This window comes from Lissotriton helveticus, chromosome 2_1, assembly GCF_964261635.1.
Source record: "Lissotriton helveticus chromosome 2_1, aLisHel1.1, whole genome shotgun sequence".
NCBI lineage: Eukaryota > Metazoa > Chordata > Amphibia > Caudata > Salamandridae > Lissotriton > Lissotriton helveticus.
Genome location: NC_136059.1, coordinates 697,949,799 through 697,968,593, shown reverse-complemented (window position 1 = coordinate 697,968,593; position 18,795 = coordinate 697,949,799). Strand labels below are relative to the sequence as shown.

The following is an 18,795-nucleotide window of genomic DNA, read 5'->3' as shown; positions in this document are numbered from 1 at the left end:
TGGTCACCTTCGGGTGCCTGTTCTCCATGGTGTTTATGTAAGTTGCTTTTGCTTCCTGAGGTCTTGTGTGCGGCCACTCGTAGTGATGTGCCCGGCCTTCTCCTCTCCCTGCTCCTGCCCTGAGGTCTGGGATGATCCTTTGTTCTCCCTTGCCGGGCGCTGCCTTCTCAGCCTTCCTGGGGCTTCGGGCTGTTCTTCTTGCTTCTGGCGGCCGTTGACTGACGGCACTGTTCTGGCTGGCAGGTTGCTCTCCATCTGGAGTGGGTTTGTCTTCTTTTCCCTAGTTTTCTTGAGTCCTCTAGGCTTCTTCTTCTTCCGCTCCTCCTGTCTTGGCATGGGACGGCAGCTGGCTTGCCTTGTAGGGGAGAGTGGTGCCTCGGCCTCTCCGACCTTGCCCTTGGTTCCACTGCTGAGTGTACGGGCCTCTTCAGCCTTCTTCTCCCTCCTACATCCTTTTGGAGTCGGTGGGGTTCTGCTTGTGGGGGTTCCCATTGCCTGGCACGGACAAGGCTCTACCTGGTCCACAGATCTGGTCCCCTGTGGGGCCCTCTGTTCTGTATTGGCTGGTGGGGTCCTTTTGCAGACCCTCCTTCCCAGGGGGTATTGCTGGGGTATCTATTCTACGTGAAGGAATCTGCAACTAGTAGTCTCTATCAGATGTACGAGTTACGTACCTTCGGTAACGATGTATCTGGTAGAGACTATTCTAGCCGCAGATTCCTTCACGGCCCGCACTTTCGCCCCTATTCTGCGAGGACCCTTAGGTTGGACTTCGGTAATCGCCTCCCGGTGGGAGGCTGTCTCCTGCGATTGCCTTCTTTGTTCTTGACGGGTGGCTCTGTCTGGGGGCGGTTCATTCCTCCTTTGGTTCTTTGGAGGATGGGGTTCCGGTGCTCCGGTGCCCTGCTGCTCTGGTTACTCCAGGGTTGGGGGGGTTGCTTTCTATCCCGGCCCCCTCTCCTCTCCTCTCCCGTCCCCTCCCTTCCTTCCTTCCATTGCTAGCCTCTGATTAAGGGTCATCTGGCCATGTTGCCCTTGTCCCTTGTGGGTGGTTGCCCTCTGTTTGGGTGGCTTGGAGGTTTGTTGTCGTTGTATGTCTTGGGACTGGTTCCCTTCCTTGCTCAGAATGTGGGTGGTAGGTTTGCTCCGTGTGCCATGACTTTTACGCATGTTCCTTGCCTCAGGGCACAGGGGTGGGAGACTGTATATGTGCTCACAGGGTGGCTGCGCAGGGCTCTGCTTATTCTTTCTTCTTTCCCTGCCTTTGGGTTCTGCGGTGTTATTAGTCACCGTTCCTTTCCAATTTTTCTGCTCTTCGCACACTGTTCCCATGCTTCCACAGTTTTTTATCTGGTGGTTCCGCGTTGTGGTGCGGAGAAGTTCTCTGAAGAAAACTGACGTAGGCGCCCCGGGGTGGGTCTTATGTGACCTTGCTGACGTCGCGTACGACGCCTAGGCGGAGGCGCGTGATGTCGCCCCACCCCTGGCACGCAGGAATGCCGTGGCAGAAAAGTTTCTGGGTCCAGTCTCACGCCTGGAGATAATTCTACGTGAAGGAATCTGCAGGTAGAATCTTCTCTACCAGTTACATCGTTACCGAAGGTAAGTAACTCATACTTTAAAGTCCTTGTATGACTCTATGGGCACAGCAGGGTAAAATATGTGGAAAGAGCATTAAACTTTTCTGAAATATGGGATAACCTGAATCAATTGAACTTTATAAGTGCTGCAAGCATCACAGCGAACTAATGGCAGGTGTTAAGTAACTTACCTGCATCACTGTAAGAGGAGGCTTATCACTTCCAAGGTATTTGCTAATATATTCCCAAAATGGCTTGGAGCCTTATATCGGTTTGTTTGTGCCAGAGACGCGTCATTGCATGCATGTAAAATTTAGAGTGATTCTTATCCATATGAGCTTTTAGACTCTAGATGGATGGGTATGAAAGAGGGTAGTGGTTTATCTACATGTGAGCAGGGCGGCCTGGAGACAGCAAGTCACTGCTTATGTACACTAATACTATAGCCTCCTGAAAGCATATTTTACACCCTTTGTTGTAGAATTTTGGGGTTAAGTATTACAGAAAGTCATTGGTCTTCTGCTACAGAGCAGACAGGACCGCTTTTTATTTTCTCCATAGCTGATATCTACTTCGCTTGGCAACGCACAAGGAACGTCTCTAAAAGGGAGTAGAATCTATCAACAGCAAAAACTGGCCAGCCTACATAACCAATAAATATTTATCTTTGCTCTCGTTTGTTTTAAGTTTTCTTTTAAAGAGATCTCAAATTTTAGATAAAATCTTTTAAAAGGTCATTGAATTTGTGGCATTTATTTGAAACAATAACATTTGATTTGATTAATACCGGAGTGGGTTGGTGTTTGTCAGCAGTAGACTGGGTAGCCACATGCGTTTTTTTCCGTTTTTTAAAAAGTTTATTTATTGAATATTAAATATTTAAAAACCGTTCAGAAAACAAACTCACAGATATATTCAGAGTGACACAGAGCTACAATAAGAAAGCATTATTTGAAATGTGAATCGAAGCATAGTCAATATAGGCACTGTTTAATTATAGTCCAGAGGGGGAGGATATGTCGAGAAGCAGGGCTTGAGTGGTAACGTTTATTTCCAAACAAAAAAAGCACATCACATTGTGTGGTATAAACCCTACATTTCGCTATTTATTTTATGTTTATTTTTAAGGGTTTTATATAGCGCTAGCCAGACCCGAAGGTATCGGAGCGCTTTACAGCCTCAAGTCATGTATCAGTTGAGTACAGAGTAAAATACTATGGCACAATAGTAAACATATTGATTTGTGACCCATCCTAATCGGGGGGTACACAGGTAGCTATCTAATAAAGCGAAAAGCAATAGAAAACACATTGATGCGTGATGAATAATGATTAGGGAGAGGGGACAGAGGGGCAAGTCAGGAGGACTTTAATTTAAGAGTCTTCATTATTGACGTGATTATATACTCCAATGGGTAGGCTTGTGCATTAGGCGGCAGCTATCCTTTCGGAGGAGTTCCGTTGAGGTAGACGTCTTTGAGCTGGCTTTTGAATTTTATGAAGGAGGGGTTTGCCTTTATGTGGACTGGGATTGTGTTCCAGATTCTCGGTGCATTTCCAGAGAAGGAGCGTGATAATGTTTTTTGTTTGCGAGTTTTTGGAGGGATGAGAAGTAGAGTGTTCGTACTCCTGAGATTCCTTTTCTGACCAGCCTTGTTGAGTTTGGATGCCAGGTAGGCAGGTTTGCCAGTGTGCAGAGCTTTGTGTATGAGACAGGCAGCTCTGAAGCTTGCACACATTTCGATTGTGAGCCATTTTAACTCCTTGAGAGCGGGAGAGATGTGTTCATGTTTCTTTACTCCCGTGACCATGTTGGCTGCTGCATTTAGAGTTGATTGGAGGGGAAGCTAAGTGGGCTTTTGCCGTGCCTGTAAGGGTTGCATTTCTGTAGTCCAATCTGAACAGAACTTGGGATTGTGTAGCCTGTTTGAGGTCATTGGGAGGGATGAAGGGCTTTATTTTGTTGAGCAGTGATACGGTAGAGGAAAGCACTCCTTGCGGTGTTCTTGATATTGTTCTTGATATGTTTGATCATGTCCAAGTTAGAGTCCAAAGTGATTACCAGTGATTTTACCGAGTCGGCCGGGATGAGATTGCAGTTTAGAGCGTTGATGGTTTTAATCCATTCTGTGATTAGGGGGGTCTGCTCTTTATTCGAAAAGAGATAGGATTTCAGTTTTGTCTTGTTTGAGTTTCAGGTACAATTGGAAAATAAGAATTACGCATCACATCCTCAATCTGTATGCATATGGGACAGCACAGTGAAACAAACCATCTTATATTCACTCAGTCTCCTCCAGGTGCAGGTGTAAGTAAGAACAAAGTGGCCGCCAGATGTTTTTGGGCCTGGAGGTATGTGGTGCAAGGTAGCATAGGTGTCGCAATTTGGTGTTGCAGTACATTACATCTCTCATCCAGGCCTTTATTGTTGGGGTTGTGGGGCTTTTCCAGTGTTTAGAGAATTGTCATTTAGCAAGGAGCAAGCTGATGGCAGAAAAACCACGAACTCCAGTTGTTTAACATAGCCTAGTAAAGCCATTAATGAGGGGATTAGCTCAGAGCCAATCATTAAGGCAAGATGGCGAAAGATTTCACCCCAATATGCTAATATTGGTGCACAGTTGCACGCTTAATGAGAGAAATTTGCGGACGCCTTCGAACATCTTGGGGCAACCGGGGGATTTAGTGGGGTCCATCTTTGGGTAACCACATTCTAATGTGAGAAACGGCCACTTAGACTGAATGGAGTGTCGATTTACTATAGTAATTAGACTTTTTGCACTTTAAGGACATCAGATTTGGAAATGAAATATTCATGTTACTAGATGTGTGCTGATTTCTGCCAGTTGCTCTTTTTTAGAAGAGATCTTGGTCGGAGGGTTAGGAAAACTGGCAGGAGGCTGCCCTTGCCATTCACATTTTTTTGTCTCTTTATCTGTTTTTTGGTCATGAATGTTGCTCTGGTAATCAGCCGTGTTCTTTGAGGGTTTTTACTAGATAACCTTCCTCGTATGTTTTTCCAGTTCAACTAGAGAACGAAACTTCCACCTGCATGTACGTTTTTAAGTTTTAGATTTTAGGAAACCCCGAATACGCATGGTTGATCGTGTGGTTTCAGAGGCGAAGGTGCTTTTTCAGTATGACCTGCTCTTTTGGTACACTTGTACAACAGAGAACAGCTTGTGTGAGACACTTACACCGGTGAGCCATTTGATGCTTCTTTCAAATTTGAAGATTTTTTTTTCGTTGGGTAGCATTGTTTCGAGCCAAATTATGTTGTAATCCTTTTACATCGACGGTTTTCAACCTGGGATTTATGACCTCTGTCAGGGGGTCCGCAACTGTTTTCATAATTTAAACATGATATATATTAAAGTATACGGCGGTTTCACCCGTCCTGTTAAAAATCACGAGCCACTCCGGTTATCAGTTGCAAAGCTATTGTTTTAATCGGAAAAAACAGGGTCTTGGTCACATGTCCAACTTACTTGGTCGTGTCATTTTAAGGAAAAATAATGCGTCACACGACGCAACAGTAATAAACATAGAAGAAAACAACATACGAGTTGATTACATTGAGATTTCGTTTTGTTTAACATGAAGTAGCCTTTCTGTTCAAATAATTAATCCATTTTAACAATCAAAATTATTTCAAAAAAGGGGACTAGTGGCACAGTTGACTCTGTATGGATTTATCTGTTACTGTCTAGTAACCTGATCACAGTACATTGCAATTGTATTTAATGTAGAAATCCACTTACAGAAAGTGTTATACATTCTCAGTATGCATTTTTTATCATTCTAGGATGTAAGGGGGAAACTGGTAGGATTAGTGGGTTTTTAATCAATTCAGGTTTAGTTCAGGTTTGTTAGCCACATTTAGTTGAAATAGAGTTTAGCTAACTGAATTCACATTTGTAAATATATATATTCTGTAGTCTCCCATCTCCCCATGTGTAGGTTTGGATTCAGTTGGAATGACGTTTTATGTCGAGTATACTTCAGTACCTTTAAGTGTCAAAATGTTAGCCCCCTGTACAGTGGTGCCTTCACAAGATCAGTTTCTTTCATTCTTTTATTTGTGTATAGTCAGTTGTATATTTAGATCCAATGATGAATTAGCATGCAGCCTTCTCTCACACTATTTAAAACGTTATTCACTGCACTTTTATAGCGATTATTTCACATGTGTATAGTCTATTGAATTCTGCAGGTAGCACTTTAAAGAGTATTTGAATAAAAGCTTAATGCACTCTAGATATTTAAATAATTATTTAATGATCCAGATTTATAGATCCAGTATTTGTTCGGGTTTTCATTTCAAGATGTGTTTATAATGAAGCGAATGCTAAGGAAAATTTCCGAAAAACCTTTGTACCATGATTCCCCGGTTCAAGCTTTATTTCGGACCATTGTGTCAAATGTCTCGTAGGGTCTTGGTGCATTTGTGCATTGTTGAATATATATTTTAGTTGATTAAAATGTGATCAACGAGAACTATGCTATGATTACATAAAACATTTAAACCATGCCACTGTTGACCAGATATACATGGATGGTTAAAGGTTATCAATTGTATTTTCTTTCAATTATAATTATATTTCGTTGTGCAAATATTGAATTCGCAATTACTATGTATACATCTATGAACTGTAAGTCAATTTTATCTATTTCTCAAGTAGCAGTGCGCGTGTTAGGGCAATGTTTACTACATATAGTATTTCCTCTGGTTATGCAGTCAGTAGACATTGTCACATGGTCAATTAACTGCTTTATTTAAACGTAACTTCCTTGCGACGCATTTGTGATCAAGGCCACCCCATTGGCCGAAGTGTGTGTGTGTGTGTGTGTGTGTGTGTCTGTCCCCCCCCCCCCCCCCCCAATTTGAGGAGGACCCTCACTGAAAGAGGAGGAACCGCCGCCTGTGTGTGTGGCCCTGTAGTGTCTGAAGGTTCAGGCACGTAATGCAGGACTGTAAGCATGCCTAAAAGTGTGAGATACGTATTGGCAGTGCACTCCACTATGCCTGCTTTACCCACTGAGGATTTTATTATTTGGACAGGACACGCGGTGACCCTCACTGTGGTATTAAATGCTAGTAAGGAATGCAAGTACCAGCCGACAGATGGTACTACGGCCCGTCTGCCCAACACAATACCGATTTTCTTTGTTACACAGAGCAATATTCGTGTGGACCCGAAATTGACTTTCCTCTAGTGTCCCCCGTCCTTGGCTGAGACACGTCCAGCCTTCCTAGGGCTGTCACCATCCCTCCCAGACACATTGTTAGGATGAAGACCCGTCGTGACCACCAACCGGGGCACATTTAGGGTTGAAACGTCGACGCTTACTCGAGGTCCATACTAACCAAGACTCCACACAACGAAAGAAAGAAGTCGCTGGTGTGAAAGCATTATCTGGCCTATCCCGCACCTGTACATAGAAACCGCAACCACCCTGTATATACTGTACACTTGTAGAGCACTGAGCACTTATGTCACAAAATCACCCCATATCCATGTAATTATTTCATGTTGACCGCTTCTGTTTACTGTGATTATCTATGAATGAATCAATTCTGATAAAAAGAAACTGTACAAAGCATTTACATTTCTGTTTCAATTTCTTCAAAGGGCTTCCTCAAATTGGGCAAAACTTTTTGTTGTATCTATCTATCCCGAAGAGTCGAGCCCACAGTATTGGGCTAGCCACTCCTCCCCTGCTTTCGAGCAGACCCGCCTGCCCCCAACCAAACACTTGTGCTTTCTCGCAGTGCGAGAAGCAGAAACATAGGACAGTAGTTTTACCATTTTATGTTTCTGCTTCTCGCACTGCGAGAAAGCAGGGGGGCGACACTCCTCTGCCCTAATGGAGGAGCAGCCCTCTGGACAAAGTAGTCTTAACAACACCGGAAGCACGGTCTGGTTAACTTTTAATAGCTGACCGGCTGACCGGCTGATTTGCAAGTATGGTTGAGAAACGTGGAACTGTGCAGTGAAACTGTGCAGGGAAGCCACCCAGCCCAGTCACTCAAAGGCTTTGTACTATGTAACTGAATGTAGTCATCTTTTATGTGCTCTTGGGCACTCGGACATTCCAAGGACGGCCTAAGCAAATGTCTGCAAGGGTACAGATACCTTGGGATTAGGCTGGCAAGGGATTTATGAGTAGTAGATTTGGCTTATTTCAATGTGCTTGTTTTCTAAACATTAAAGAATGTTGAAACTGCACAAGTGCAGGTTTGTGTACATTCCTCGTTAGTTTGACGTTAAGCTAAGACATTTTCATTAAAATTCACTATTTACCGCAGATGTGGTTCCTTTTTTCCTGCTAAAATGGAAAAATATTTCCAGATATTTGGGATACCTATAAACCGTTTTGATTTTCAAGAGACCTGAATGCATGTACTCTTCAGATCGTGATCATTTGTACCACTGACTGAGATGTGTTTTACTGTGCCTCTCAATGTTTCTCAGTTCTCTTATCAAGGACATTAGTAGCAAGCTTTTGCACTTTTTGTTTCTTAGAGGCTTGTTCTCTTGCTTTAAACATCTTACTTCACATCTTTCCTATTTAAAATGATGCATTCTGAACTCCCTGTATGGAAAAGGACATAATGATTTTAAACAATCATCATTGACTGAGAAATGTGCTACGAGAGGTTCTAGGACTTCATCCAAGGAACAGTCACTGATGCATGAAATCAGCTGGTAACTGCTTTTAGTGCTATCCATGCCTAACTATCTTGTTTTATCCTAACCTCACTCCATGTATCTTTATGTACTGCCTCCCCCAGAACTGTTTTTGTGGCTGTAAAAGTGTGGCATAATGCCTCATGCAAACTCAACCTCTCACCCCATAGGATATCGCGGTCTGTTTTGCCAAGTTTTGCTATTTAAAACAGCAGCCAACAAAGCAAAATTTGCTTTTATTTAATTTCCTGCCACAAAAATACTGTGGCACAGTTTTAGAACCAGTAAACCAGCACCGCTCAGCAAGTGTAAGCAGGGAATAGTTATGTCTGGTGCCAGAGTGCAGATTTCAGTTCAAAATCCGCTGTTTGGCACTTGCCAGACATGTCGCTTACCAGCGTGACGTCGAAAGTGTTGGAGAAAACGGTTACTGTGGCACCCACCCCACGTCGTAATGTAAGATGCTGGAGGGCATCGAGGAGACTTTAACACCAGCTCCCTCAGGCCCCATGCTGCCACATCACGCTGCCTACATATCAGAGGCTGGCGGAAGGGGGTACAAGAGGCCTGGAGGGGATTTCCGGAGGTCGACTGCAAAGGGTTAGGGGGCATTGGAAAAGAGTTGATGTGAGGGATCGGCTTCAGCTGCCACTGGGGCGGGAGGAGTGTGGGAGGGGGATGCTAAAGAAGTAACTAGGAGAAGACCTAAAACCGCTGCTGGATAACTGGGGCAGAGTGCAGGAGGACACCAGCCAGGTGGGGGTTGAAAACAAGTGACGGAAGGAGCAACTGGAAGAGGCACTCGGAAGGAAGGCGCAGGGAGAATGATGATTGCGGGGAGGGGGGAATGCCTGTCGGGCGATGCTGGAAGGTTAACATACCTGCTGTGCTCTGGTCTCGGCAGCCTTTTCTTCCTGGCTGTGCTACTAACCAGGTTTGGACTTCCTGGAGGCACGCTGTACCTCCAGAAAGCTATTCGGTGTCACAGGTCATGTAGATCTGGAGGGAAATGAAGTAATCATCCGTGTCTTTCTTGGCCATGCTTCCGTTGTTTACTCCGAGTCAAGAAAAAAAGCAGAGGGTTTTGTTTTTTGTTTAGATTTTTTCAGGGGCGAGTGTTTAAATAAAAAAGATTTTTACAAATAAAGCCCCGATATATTGTTTTTTTTTATGTCTAGCATTAGCGAAGGCCGTTTGGTGTTACACAATTATGTTTAATATGCTTGGAGGAGCTCTCAAACCGCCCTCTTCATCCGTTGGTACGTCATTTACGTTTTTCTTGGTCCCCTCCAGCTTGAGCAAAGGAATCGGCTAATTTCAACCCCAGGGTCAGCTCGCTGTGACTGCCTGCCTTCTCCCCTTTCACAAGGGGCACATGAACATACAACGTAGATTTCTTCAGTGCCAGGGAATCATGTAGTCACATTTTCAGGGCACACGTTTTTTGGGTGTTAATATAGTAGTTTGTTTTTTGGATGACGGCCCACCTGCTGCCCCAACAATACAGTTTTGCAAAGCACTTGAAAAAAACAATAAAGCAAAAAATTGTCTGCCAACGCCAGACCCAGTGGTTTTGGCTGTCCTTGTTAGCCCTGGGGAGGGCGTTTCCACTCACAAACTTCGCTCTGTTTATGTATTCAAATTCAAAAACAACAGGTGATGGACAGAATGCAGAACAATGCCATACATTCACCCCAGTACAGAGATCTGGGCCTAAATCCATCGTTTGTTTGCTCACCATGCCTTTCCAGTTTGAACCCAGCTATTTGCAAATCAGTCTTGACCCTGTGCCCCATGGGAACAGTCCAGCCCGAACTGCCAAGCCAGGTCCTCCCTGGACTGGAAACAAGCATCCCAAGGACCGGTTTCGGGCTTTCAGCCCTCATCAGCCTGGATAGGATGGAATCAGGCCCAGATCACTGTACTGGGGTGAATGTATGACATTGTTCTGCATTCTGTCCATCAATTGTTGTTTTTGCATTTGTCACCCCGAGTGGGATGGGTATGCTCAGACGTGAGTCCCATGCTCTCCACACCACAGGAGTCAAGCTATCCAGGCTGATGAAGGCTGATAGCCAGAAACCGGTCCTTGGATGCTTGATTCTGGTCCAGGAAAGACATGGCTTGGCAGTTCGGGCTGGACTGTTCCCATGAGGCACAGGGTCAAGGCTGATTCGCATATAGTTCAAGTTCAAAAGCACTTTATTCGGTTAAAAAGCAAATAACCATAAAAGTAACAGATAAAAAGAAATACATTTACAGTGTTAAATTGAATTGTACAGTTGTTTGTAAAAGGAGAAGCTATCACGGTTCATGTTTCATAATATATACAATATTAAAATTCATCTGAACAAATTGATTTCCGATATTTAAAAACTTGTTTAAAAAACTCAGCTAATGAAGCAACAGTAAAAACATTGTCCATTTTTTGCAGTTCTAAAAACGCTGGGCGACATCTATACAAATTAATTTCTTTTAGGATAGGGACAATAAGTTTCCTACGTGGCAGGGTATAGAATTTACAGAAAAATAAAACATGTATATTGGATTGTGCAGATAATTAATCGCAAGGGCATACAGGCAATTCATTAGACCAAGAATTCATTTCAGGGAAAGTAAATAGTCTAAAAGCAATATTAAATCTAAAACGTGTTAAAAGGAATCTATCAAAATTAGGCATATGCAGGGTTAGGTATGGCTGTAATTTATCACCGGTTAGAATTAACTGATGTGAAGAGACAGTCTTTTTCTTATTTTCATCAAGTAGTCTTTTTTTCACTCAAATGCTCCATACATAATTTTTTCAGTGTTTTTCTGGAAATATGTGCCATAGTAGATGGATCTTCATAGTATTGTAGGCAATCCATTTCCATCAGAAATGTTCTTATGTAGTTTAGCTATTCAAGTCCATTTACTTTTCCAAGTTTCAGCATATCATGTAATATGGCGCGATTTAAAACACTTTCATTTACAGTCCAGGCCCTGTGCCACAAAAGAATGGGCTGTATTCTAATAATGTCTGTAATATACGGCATCCCCAGCTCAGCATGACAAATAAAAGTTGCTGTGCTTTCTGGTATTGAGAGGATATGCCGTAAAAATTTATTTTCAACCATCTGAAGTGATTTTATATTAGAATAGCCCCAGAGCCCTGCTCCATACAATGCCACCGATACACACGTTGCGTTATAAATGGTTACAATTTCCCTGATCGGTTTATTCCCTAGTTTTCTTATGAAACTTTTTAGTGCCATGATTGTCTTGGAGAATAGGAGCATTCTAGCCTTCACCGCATTTGACCAAGTGCCTGTCTCGTGAAACAAAATTCCAAGATACGGGAAGGTGGATGTTCTTTCTAAAGGGGCGTTGTTTATATACATCGTTTTCATTTGCTTTCTGACGCGTGTGCCACAATTCATAGCAAAGGTCTTACTACAATTTATTTTTAAGTCCAAGCTGAGCATAAACTGGTTAAAAGATGTTATCAGTTTTTGCAGGGCCATGAGGGTACGAGCCATTAAAACTGCGTCATCTGCATACAACAGTGCAGGGATAAACCTATTTCCAATCTTGGGCATATCCCCACACTCTTGCATTGCAGCAAACAACGTTCGAGGCCATTTATATAAATAAGGAACAGAAAGGGGGCCAGGGCGCACCCCTGGCGTACACCACGCCCTATCCCAAAGGGCCTACTGCATTCCTCCCCTTTTCCATAACGTACAATGGCAGTGGCTCCTGAATATAGCTCCCTTAAAAATTGAATTATAGATTTTTCTACGCCCAGCCTTGACATCAGGTCCCATAATTTAGAGTGAGACACAGTCGAAAGCCGATGTAAGATCGACAAATGTAAAATACAGACGCTCCCTTTTTATCGAAATGTATTTCTGTTGAATCAAGAATAGATTTAAACCCTCCTCCGTTGTTCCTATGCCCTTTTGAAATCCAAATTGTAGGTCGCTTATTACCCCAAACTCCTCTGCCCTGTTTTGTAATTTGGCTAAAATAACTCTACCAAGGATCTTTATTGATGAGTCAAGAAGGGATATTGGCCTATAACAGGCACAATTTTGTCTATCTCCCTTCTTGTAGATAGGTACAATGATTGATGTGAACCAAGATGGACTCAGTCCCTTTGCTAGCGCTGCATTAAAAAGTTGAACAAGCATTGGACCCCAGATTTCGCTGTTCGCCTTATACAAATCTGCCGAGATCCCATCTGGACCAGCCGCCTTACTACCTTTTGTGGCTTCCAAACTTGTTAAAACCTCGGGTAAAGTTACAATCAATTTATGGACCTCGTCTCCTGACACATCTAGTGAGTTTGAACCTGTATCTTGTACCTCGTCTATAGACATATAAAGAGTGGAAAAATGTGCAACCCAGTCCTCCTCGTTAATCGCAATTTCCATGCGAGCTTTAGTATTTTCATAGGGCAGTTGGGCATTTACCACCCTCCAGAAGGCTGATATATCTTTAGTTTGTGAGGCTGCACATAATTCTTCCCAAGCCACCCTTTTAATCACATTCTTCCTGTCTTTTAGTGCCTGGTTGTAACTTTTCCTTAGGTTTCTTATCTAAGCAATATCTCGGGGCACCATATGTATTGCATGTTTGAGTTCTGTTAGGGCCTTTGTACAGATTTGCATATGGCCATGTCTGACCTGGGGTGGTGTGAAAGGCAAAAAAAACGATGGATTTAGGCCCATATCTCAGTACTGGGGTGAATGTATGACATTGTTCTGCATTCTGTCCATCAATTGTTGTTTTTGCATTTGTCACCCCGAGTGGGATGGGTATGCTCAGACGTGAGTCCCATGCTCTCCACACCACTGGAGTCAAGCTATCCAGGCTGATGAAGGCTGATAGCCAGAAACCGGTCCTTGGATGCTTGATTCCGGTCCAGGAAAGACATGGCTTGACAGTTCGGGCTGGACTGTTCCCATGAGGCACAGGGTCAAGGCTGATTTGCATATGGCCATGTCTGACCTGGGGTGGTGTGGAGTGCAAAACAACGATGGATTTAGGCCCAGATCTCTGTACTGGGGTGAATGTATGACATTGTTCTGCATTCTGTCCATCAATTGTTGTTTTTGCGTATGAATTTAAATTCACCTGCGCTATGTATTCACTCGGTGGGGTGCAGTGCAGTGGAGTGGAGAAGTCTGCAGGTCAGAGTCCCCTTGCTATCTGGGTGGAGCGCTGAACTTTGAACCGCTGACAGGTACTTGTCTCTGTATCTGCTCTTGCCATGTGGGGAACGGTGGCCTCGCACGGGCTGAGCATGGTGCACATGGGCCTCGAACTCTTGCTTGGGTATTATTCAACGGACAGAGGTAAGCTGCAGTGAGCTGTGGTCCCCTCTCATCACTCGGCCCGTTGTCCGCTGCACTGGCGATAGCTGCACCAGTGATGGCTACAAACATGGTATCATGGTGGAGCGGAGATAACTAGTCAATGCTCGTTAACCGAGAAGCGTTGCTTTGGAAAAACATTTGAGTGACCATTGCTGTTGAGAAGAAGTTAAGAGCAGAGCGAAATGCAAATACTCGCACAACCATGCATGTGGTGTGGGCTTGTAAACGAAGAGCAGTCCGAAGAAGACAATCTGCATGTTCTGTAGGCTGTCAGGCCGTTAAATTGTTACTTTGTCTTAACTATCATATGCTGGAACAATAATCTTCATGTTTGTCTCGGTGCACAACTCAAATCTTCTTTCATTACTACAAAACAAAGGATACGTTAAGTAAACGTGTTGGAGAAAGGAAATGTTTGGCAAGATCTTTTAATTCATGAACCTCATATCAGCCACCCACGTCGATTCCGAGTTTTTATTAAACCTTATATTTTCATTATCGTCGATGGGTCTGCTAATGGAGTTTTTGAACGTATGATTTCATGGAAAAAATGTACGATGTGTTTAGTATTTCAAAAAGTTGAAAGTTGGAATGGTTTCTTAGTAAGGTTTATCTAGTGCTTTCTCCCCGTGCACTCTGATTTACAATTAATAAGTAACCGACGTATATTCTTATTTAGCCTCCACTATGAATTGCTTACTTGTCCATGTTTATGTTGCTCGTTTGCGCCCACCCCGTCATTTAATTCCTTCTGAAAAGTTTCCCCCCGCCGGTGCTTTACATTCTACTCTGCGCATGCTGAATCTAGGTTTGTCTGCAATTTGTTTTTCATGATTGTTTGGAGACGCTGTGATTGCGTTGAATGCTTAGGCACCCTGCGTCTTTCACCGAGGAAGTACCAACTTAGTTTACAAAAAGGAAATACTTTAAAATCCGTAATCGGGCATTTGGTGAATAATTTACTGTAGAAACTTGGGACAGAATACTATATTTTTTCCCTTTGGCAGATGTTCAGACTAGCGCAAATTCCTGCGGCTGTTTTTTTTTTCTCTCCTCCAGCTCAGTGAAAGACCAGTCTAAACTCCGCCCTCCCCTTCCTTGCGCACACCGAAGCCGATATTAGTGGCAGCCAGCATAAAGGAGTCTTTATACCGGCTGCAGGGCGGACTGTGTGCCGTCCTGCTGCCGTGCCTCCGCTCCCCCACTCCCCGAGCGTGCTGAATGCTGAAAGTGTGTTTGCTTTCCTCTGAAGGTTGCTAGCTGACCTGCAGGTCCGCGGCGGGGGAGGGGATGGAATACCCGGACGGCCGTAATTAGACCCGTGGGCAAAGTACAGTGCTGCTTTCAAGTGCTCGCGCTGCGACTCCGACTGCTACAAAGCTTTGTTTTTAGTTAGTTTTGTTTTTAGTGATTTGCAGCGCGCCAGCTTTAAGAACATTTCAGCTGAAAATGTGAGTAAAGATGTTGTGTTTAGCATATGTGGCCTTATTTTAAACCTCGTTTTTATTTTCTTTTAGCGCATGAAAATCCCAAAAACCGATTGCACTACGGAAGTCCACAACTTCAATTTCTACGTATCAAATGTTGGCAAAGATAACCCTCAGGGAAGTTTCGACTGCGTCCAACAAACTGTCTCTAGGTAGGTGGCGTAGATATTTTCGTTCCATTACCGTGTATACTTCGTGGTTTATATTAAACCCGTACAATCTCTGCCTTATTTCTGTTTTTAAACACACAGTGTGAGCTTGTCATCTTTGGTTTATTCAATTAATGTAAAGTATGCGGCGTAGTCTTCCTCATAGCTCTGAGTGCAGTTTTACTGCACGAATTAAACGTACATGGACTGAAGAGGGAACCATGGCACCTGTCACCTTTTTTGCAAACTCGTTCTAACTTTCCGACTCCGAGGATAGCAACAGATGACCTTTACGTTAACTACGTCAACCCACTGTATATAATACAATCGATTATGTAGTTGCAGTGTTGCAGGTTTATAAAACAAGCCGTAAAACGGCTTTTATCTAAGCCATATACATTTGGTTGTACACACGTTTTCATAGCTATCGAAAATAAAACATTAAATACAAACTACTGTATAAAGTAGCGTGCAAAATTGTTCTTTCATCCATGATGTTCCTTATTGTCTTCACCCCATTTAATATAATACCATTGGGTAGAAGGGCTTTTGAACCCTTTCGTAAAGGGGCTAAATATAATACCATAATTCCAGGCATCCCCCTCATTTCAATACTGCATGCACATTGTCAGATCTCCTTTGACCAGAGGCCTCAGAACTCTGCCTCCACACTGGTACATTTCAATAGTTTGTTGTGTTTAGTTTCAAAAAACAATTTCCCCATACTTAAGTCCCACCTGATATTTTGATTAACTAGTGTTTGGATTCAGCCTGATATTTTGATTATCTAGTGTTTGGATTCAGCAAGTGCTCTAAATGCATTTCTATTTAGTACCACCTGAGATGCTCGGCGACTTGTTTTTGGAATAATTGAGGCATTTTGTGTCCCTTTGAGAGCTTTGTTCGGTTTATTTGAGAATGATGCGAACAGCTCTTACGGTCGGATCTTCAACCGCTGCTGCAAACAGACAATTAAGCCAGCAGAAATTGTGTTTTTTTTGTATGGGGTGTATTAAGGCAGGCGGATGACTCTATCCAGAATACAATACAGTCAACATCTCCTAGGGCACGGCTTTTCTTGAAAGGAAATGACACTGTAGAAACATAATTATTTCTACACCCGTTGTGAGGATCAGTGGACTCGTCTGAGACTGAAGTACTGTATGCTGAGGTGCCCCCTATTCTACAGGCCATTCAGGACCTCCAATCCTCCTTTGAGGGAAAAATTGTTGGTTTGTGGAAGAACTCTGTAATATGGTGGAGAGGGTCACGGCTATGGATGGTTGGATTTCTGAAGCAGAAGACTCCTTACAGACATGCCAATTAGAGGTGAAAACTCTGCTCTTCACAGTGGCTCTCTTGGTGGCACAAGCGGCATATGCGCAGGGCGCTCCAGGTTCAACAACATTGGAGTGGTGCGAATTCTGGAAGGGCCGAACCATATAGCTTTCATTACAGCCTGGCTCCATTTGTGGTTATCTCCAGAATTGGTCTCTGCCTCCTTCATAGTTGGTACTAGAATCCTAACAAGGGTTCAAGTTAACACAATATGTGAATTGTTATTGTTATTGTTAACTTGGTCTTTTATAGCGCCAACTCACCAACAGGTCTCAAGGCGCTTGGAAAACAAACCAACAACAAAGATTCATAGGAAAGAAAGTGGACTAGGGTCCAGGGACCAGAGATTTAATCTATTTAGCTGGGTCGAAGGCCTCCCTAAACAAGAAAGTTTTTAACCGCTTTCTAAAGCGCAGTAGATTCGCTTCTTTCCGAAGAGTTTCTGGTAAGTTGTTCCATATCTGCGGAGCCAGAACCGAGAAAGACCTCCCTCCTTTAGTTTTTAACTTATAGCAGGGGCGGACTAGAAGCTGAGAGTCTGCGGACCGCAAAGCCCGTCCGGGGGTATATACCTTCAGGCGCTCTTTGATGTATGCAGGAGCCAGCCCATAGATGGCCTTGTGGGCTGTACACAGGCTCTTAAACTCTACCCTCTGTTCAATGGGGAGCCAATGTAACTTGAGGAGTAGAGCAGTAGCATGTGATCTTCTGGGTAGCTTGAAGATCAGGCGTGCTGCATCATTTAGGACCACCTGTAGTCTGTTAGTCAGAATTTTGGGTAAGCCTAGATAAAGAGCGTTCCCGTAATCCAACCTCGAAATGATAGTGGCAGAAACTACCATCCGAAGTACGGAACATGAGAGAAAAGGGGCCAGCTTTCTCAGCTGTCGAATCAGGCCAGTGCACATCCCCACTACTGAGGAGATCTGGCTGGCCATTGACAGCTCATTGTCGATTTTAATTCCAAGGCTTTTCACCTTATCACTGGGTATCGGTGACGGCCCTAGGTCTTTAGGCCAGTAGAGGTCACTCCAAGGTGATGCTAGAGTAGAGACCACCAGTACCTCAGTTTTATCCGGATTTATTTTCAGCTGATTGGCAGTCATCCAGCCAACTGTATGTCTGAGGATGTTCTGAGCACTGGTTTGTGCTGAGATTGTATTATCGATACTTAGCAATAGCTGGGTGTCGTCAGCATAGTTAAATACACGGCAACCCATGACAGCTAGGGAAGCAATCAACGGCTGGAGGTACAGGTTAAAAAGTAGTGGGGACAATGCGGATCCCTGAGGGACTCCGCACTCTATCACCCCTGCTTTCGAAATGGCATCCCCCAGTTGAATCCTCTGGGTCCTACCAGTCAAGAAAGATTGGAGCCATTGATGGGCCTGACCCCTTATCCCAAAAGCAGCCAATCTATCCAATAGCAGGGAGTGGCCAACAGTATCACATTTTAAACAAGAAACCTAAAGAAAAACATTATAATATGAAAAATATGGAAAATTATACCAATGAAGACCGAAAAGGAAAGCGAAAAAGGAGAAAAATGAGAACCCATGTTTAAACATATACACTTCATACAAAAAGTTTTATTAACAATGATACATAATTCGATCTTAAAACATGTAAGACAAAAGGCGCTCAACACAATACACAAACAAAGTTCTATAAACAGTGCAATGTGTAAACAGACAAGTGGCTGAGGAAAAAAAGGTTTACAAAAATCAGAAGTTCTGGACAAAGCAAACAGTGCGCCCTACTTTAGACCAAGAGGTTCCCGCAATGGGTAGGACACTGCAGCTATGGAGTGGAGGGGCCCAGTGTGGAGGAGACTCTTGTGGCTCGGTGGGGTTTGAGGTTCACAATCGCCATACTGCCTCTGATGGTGAAGCCCCATTGACTAACAAGCCTGCTGTGGGGCGCTCCTGGTTCTGATTGGCCCTCTTGGAAGAAGGTCATACTGGTTCTTGGTCTTCCACTCCCCAGGCTTTACCCCCTTTGGTAATTTATTTGACAATTTGTTGGCTAATCTGTGGTTCAAGTCAAGTATGTTTGCTTATTGTCAGGACCGCTTTATCAGCTTGGCTGGGTGGTTTTAGGGCCTTGCTCCTCACTGTATGTGGAGGGTTATTTTAGGGTATATAATGTCTAACCTTCGGGTGGAGGCTGGGTCTCCTGTATGCCCAGTTG

At 43.7% G+C, this 18,795-nt stretch overlaps 1 protein-coding gene across 1 annotated transcript in view; it reads left to right on the top strand.

Annotated features, from left to right (window-relative positions):
* Positions 1-18,795, top strand: part of ELL2 (elongation factor for RNA polymerase II 2) — a 291,164-nt gene that overhangs the window by 106,348 nt on the left and 166,021 nt on the right. The window contains exon 3 of the mRNA XM_078675403.1: positions 15,149-15,270. Within this exon, the coding sequence (XP_078531529.1) occupies positions 15,149-15,270 (122 nt within the window). The remainder of the gene's footprint in view (positions 1-15,148; positions 15,271-18,795) is intronic.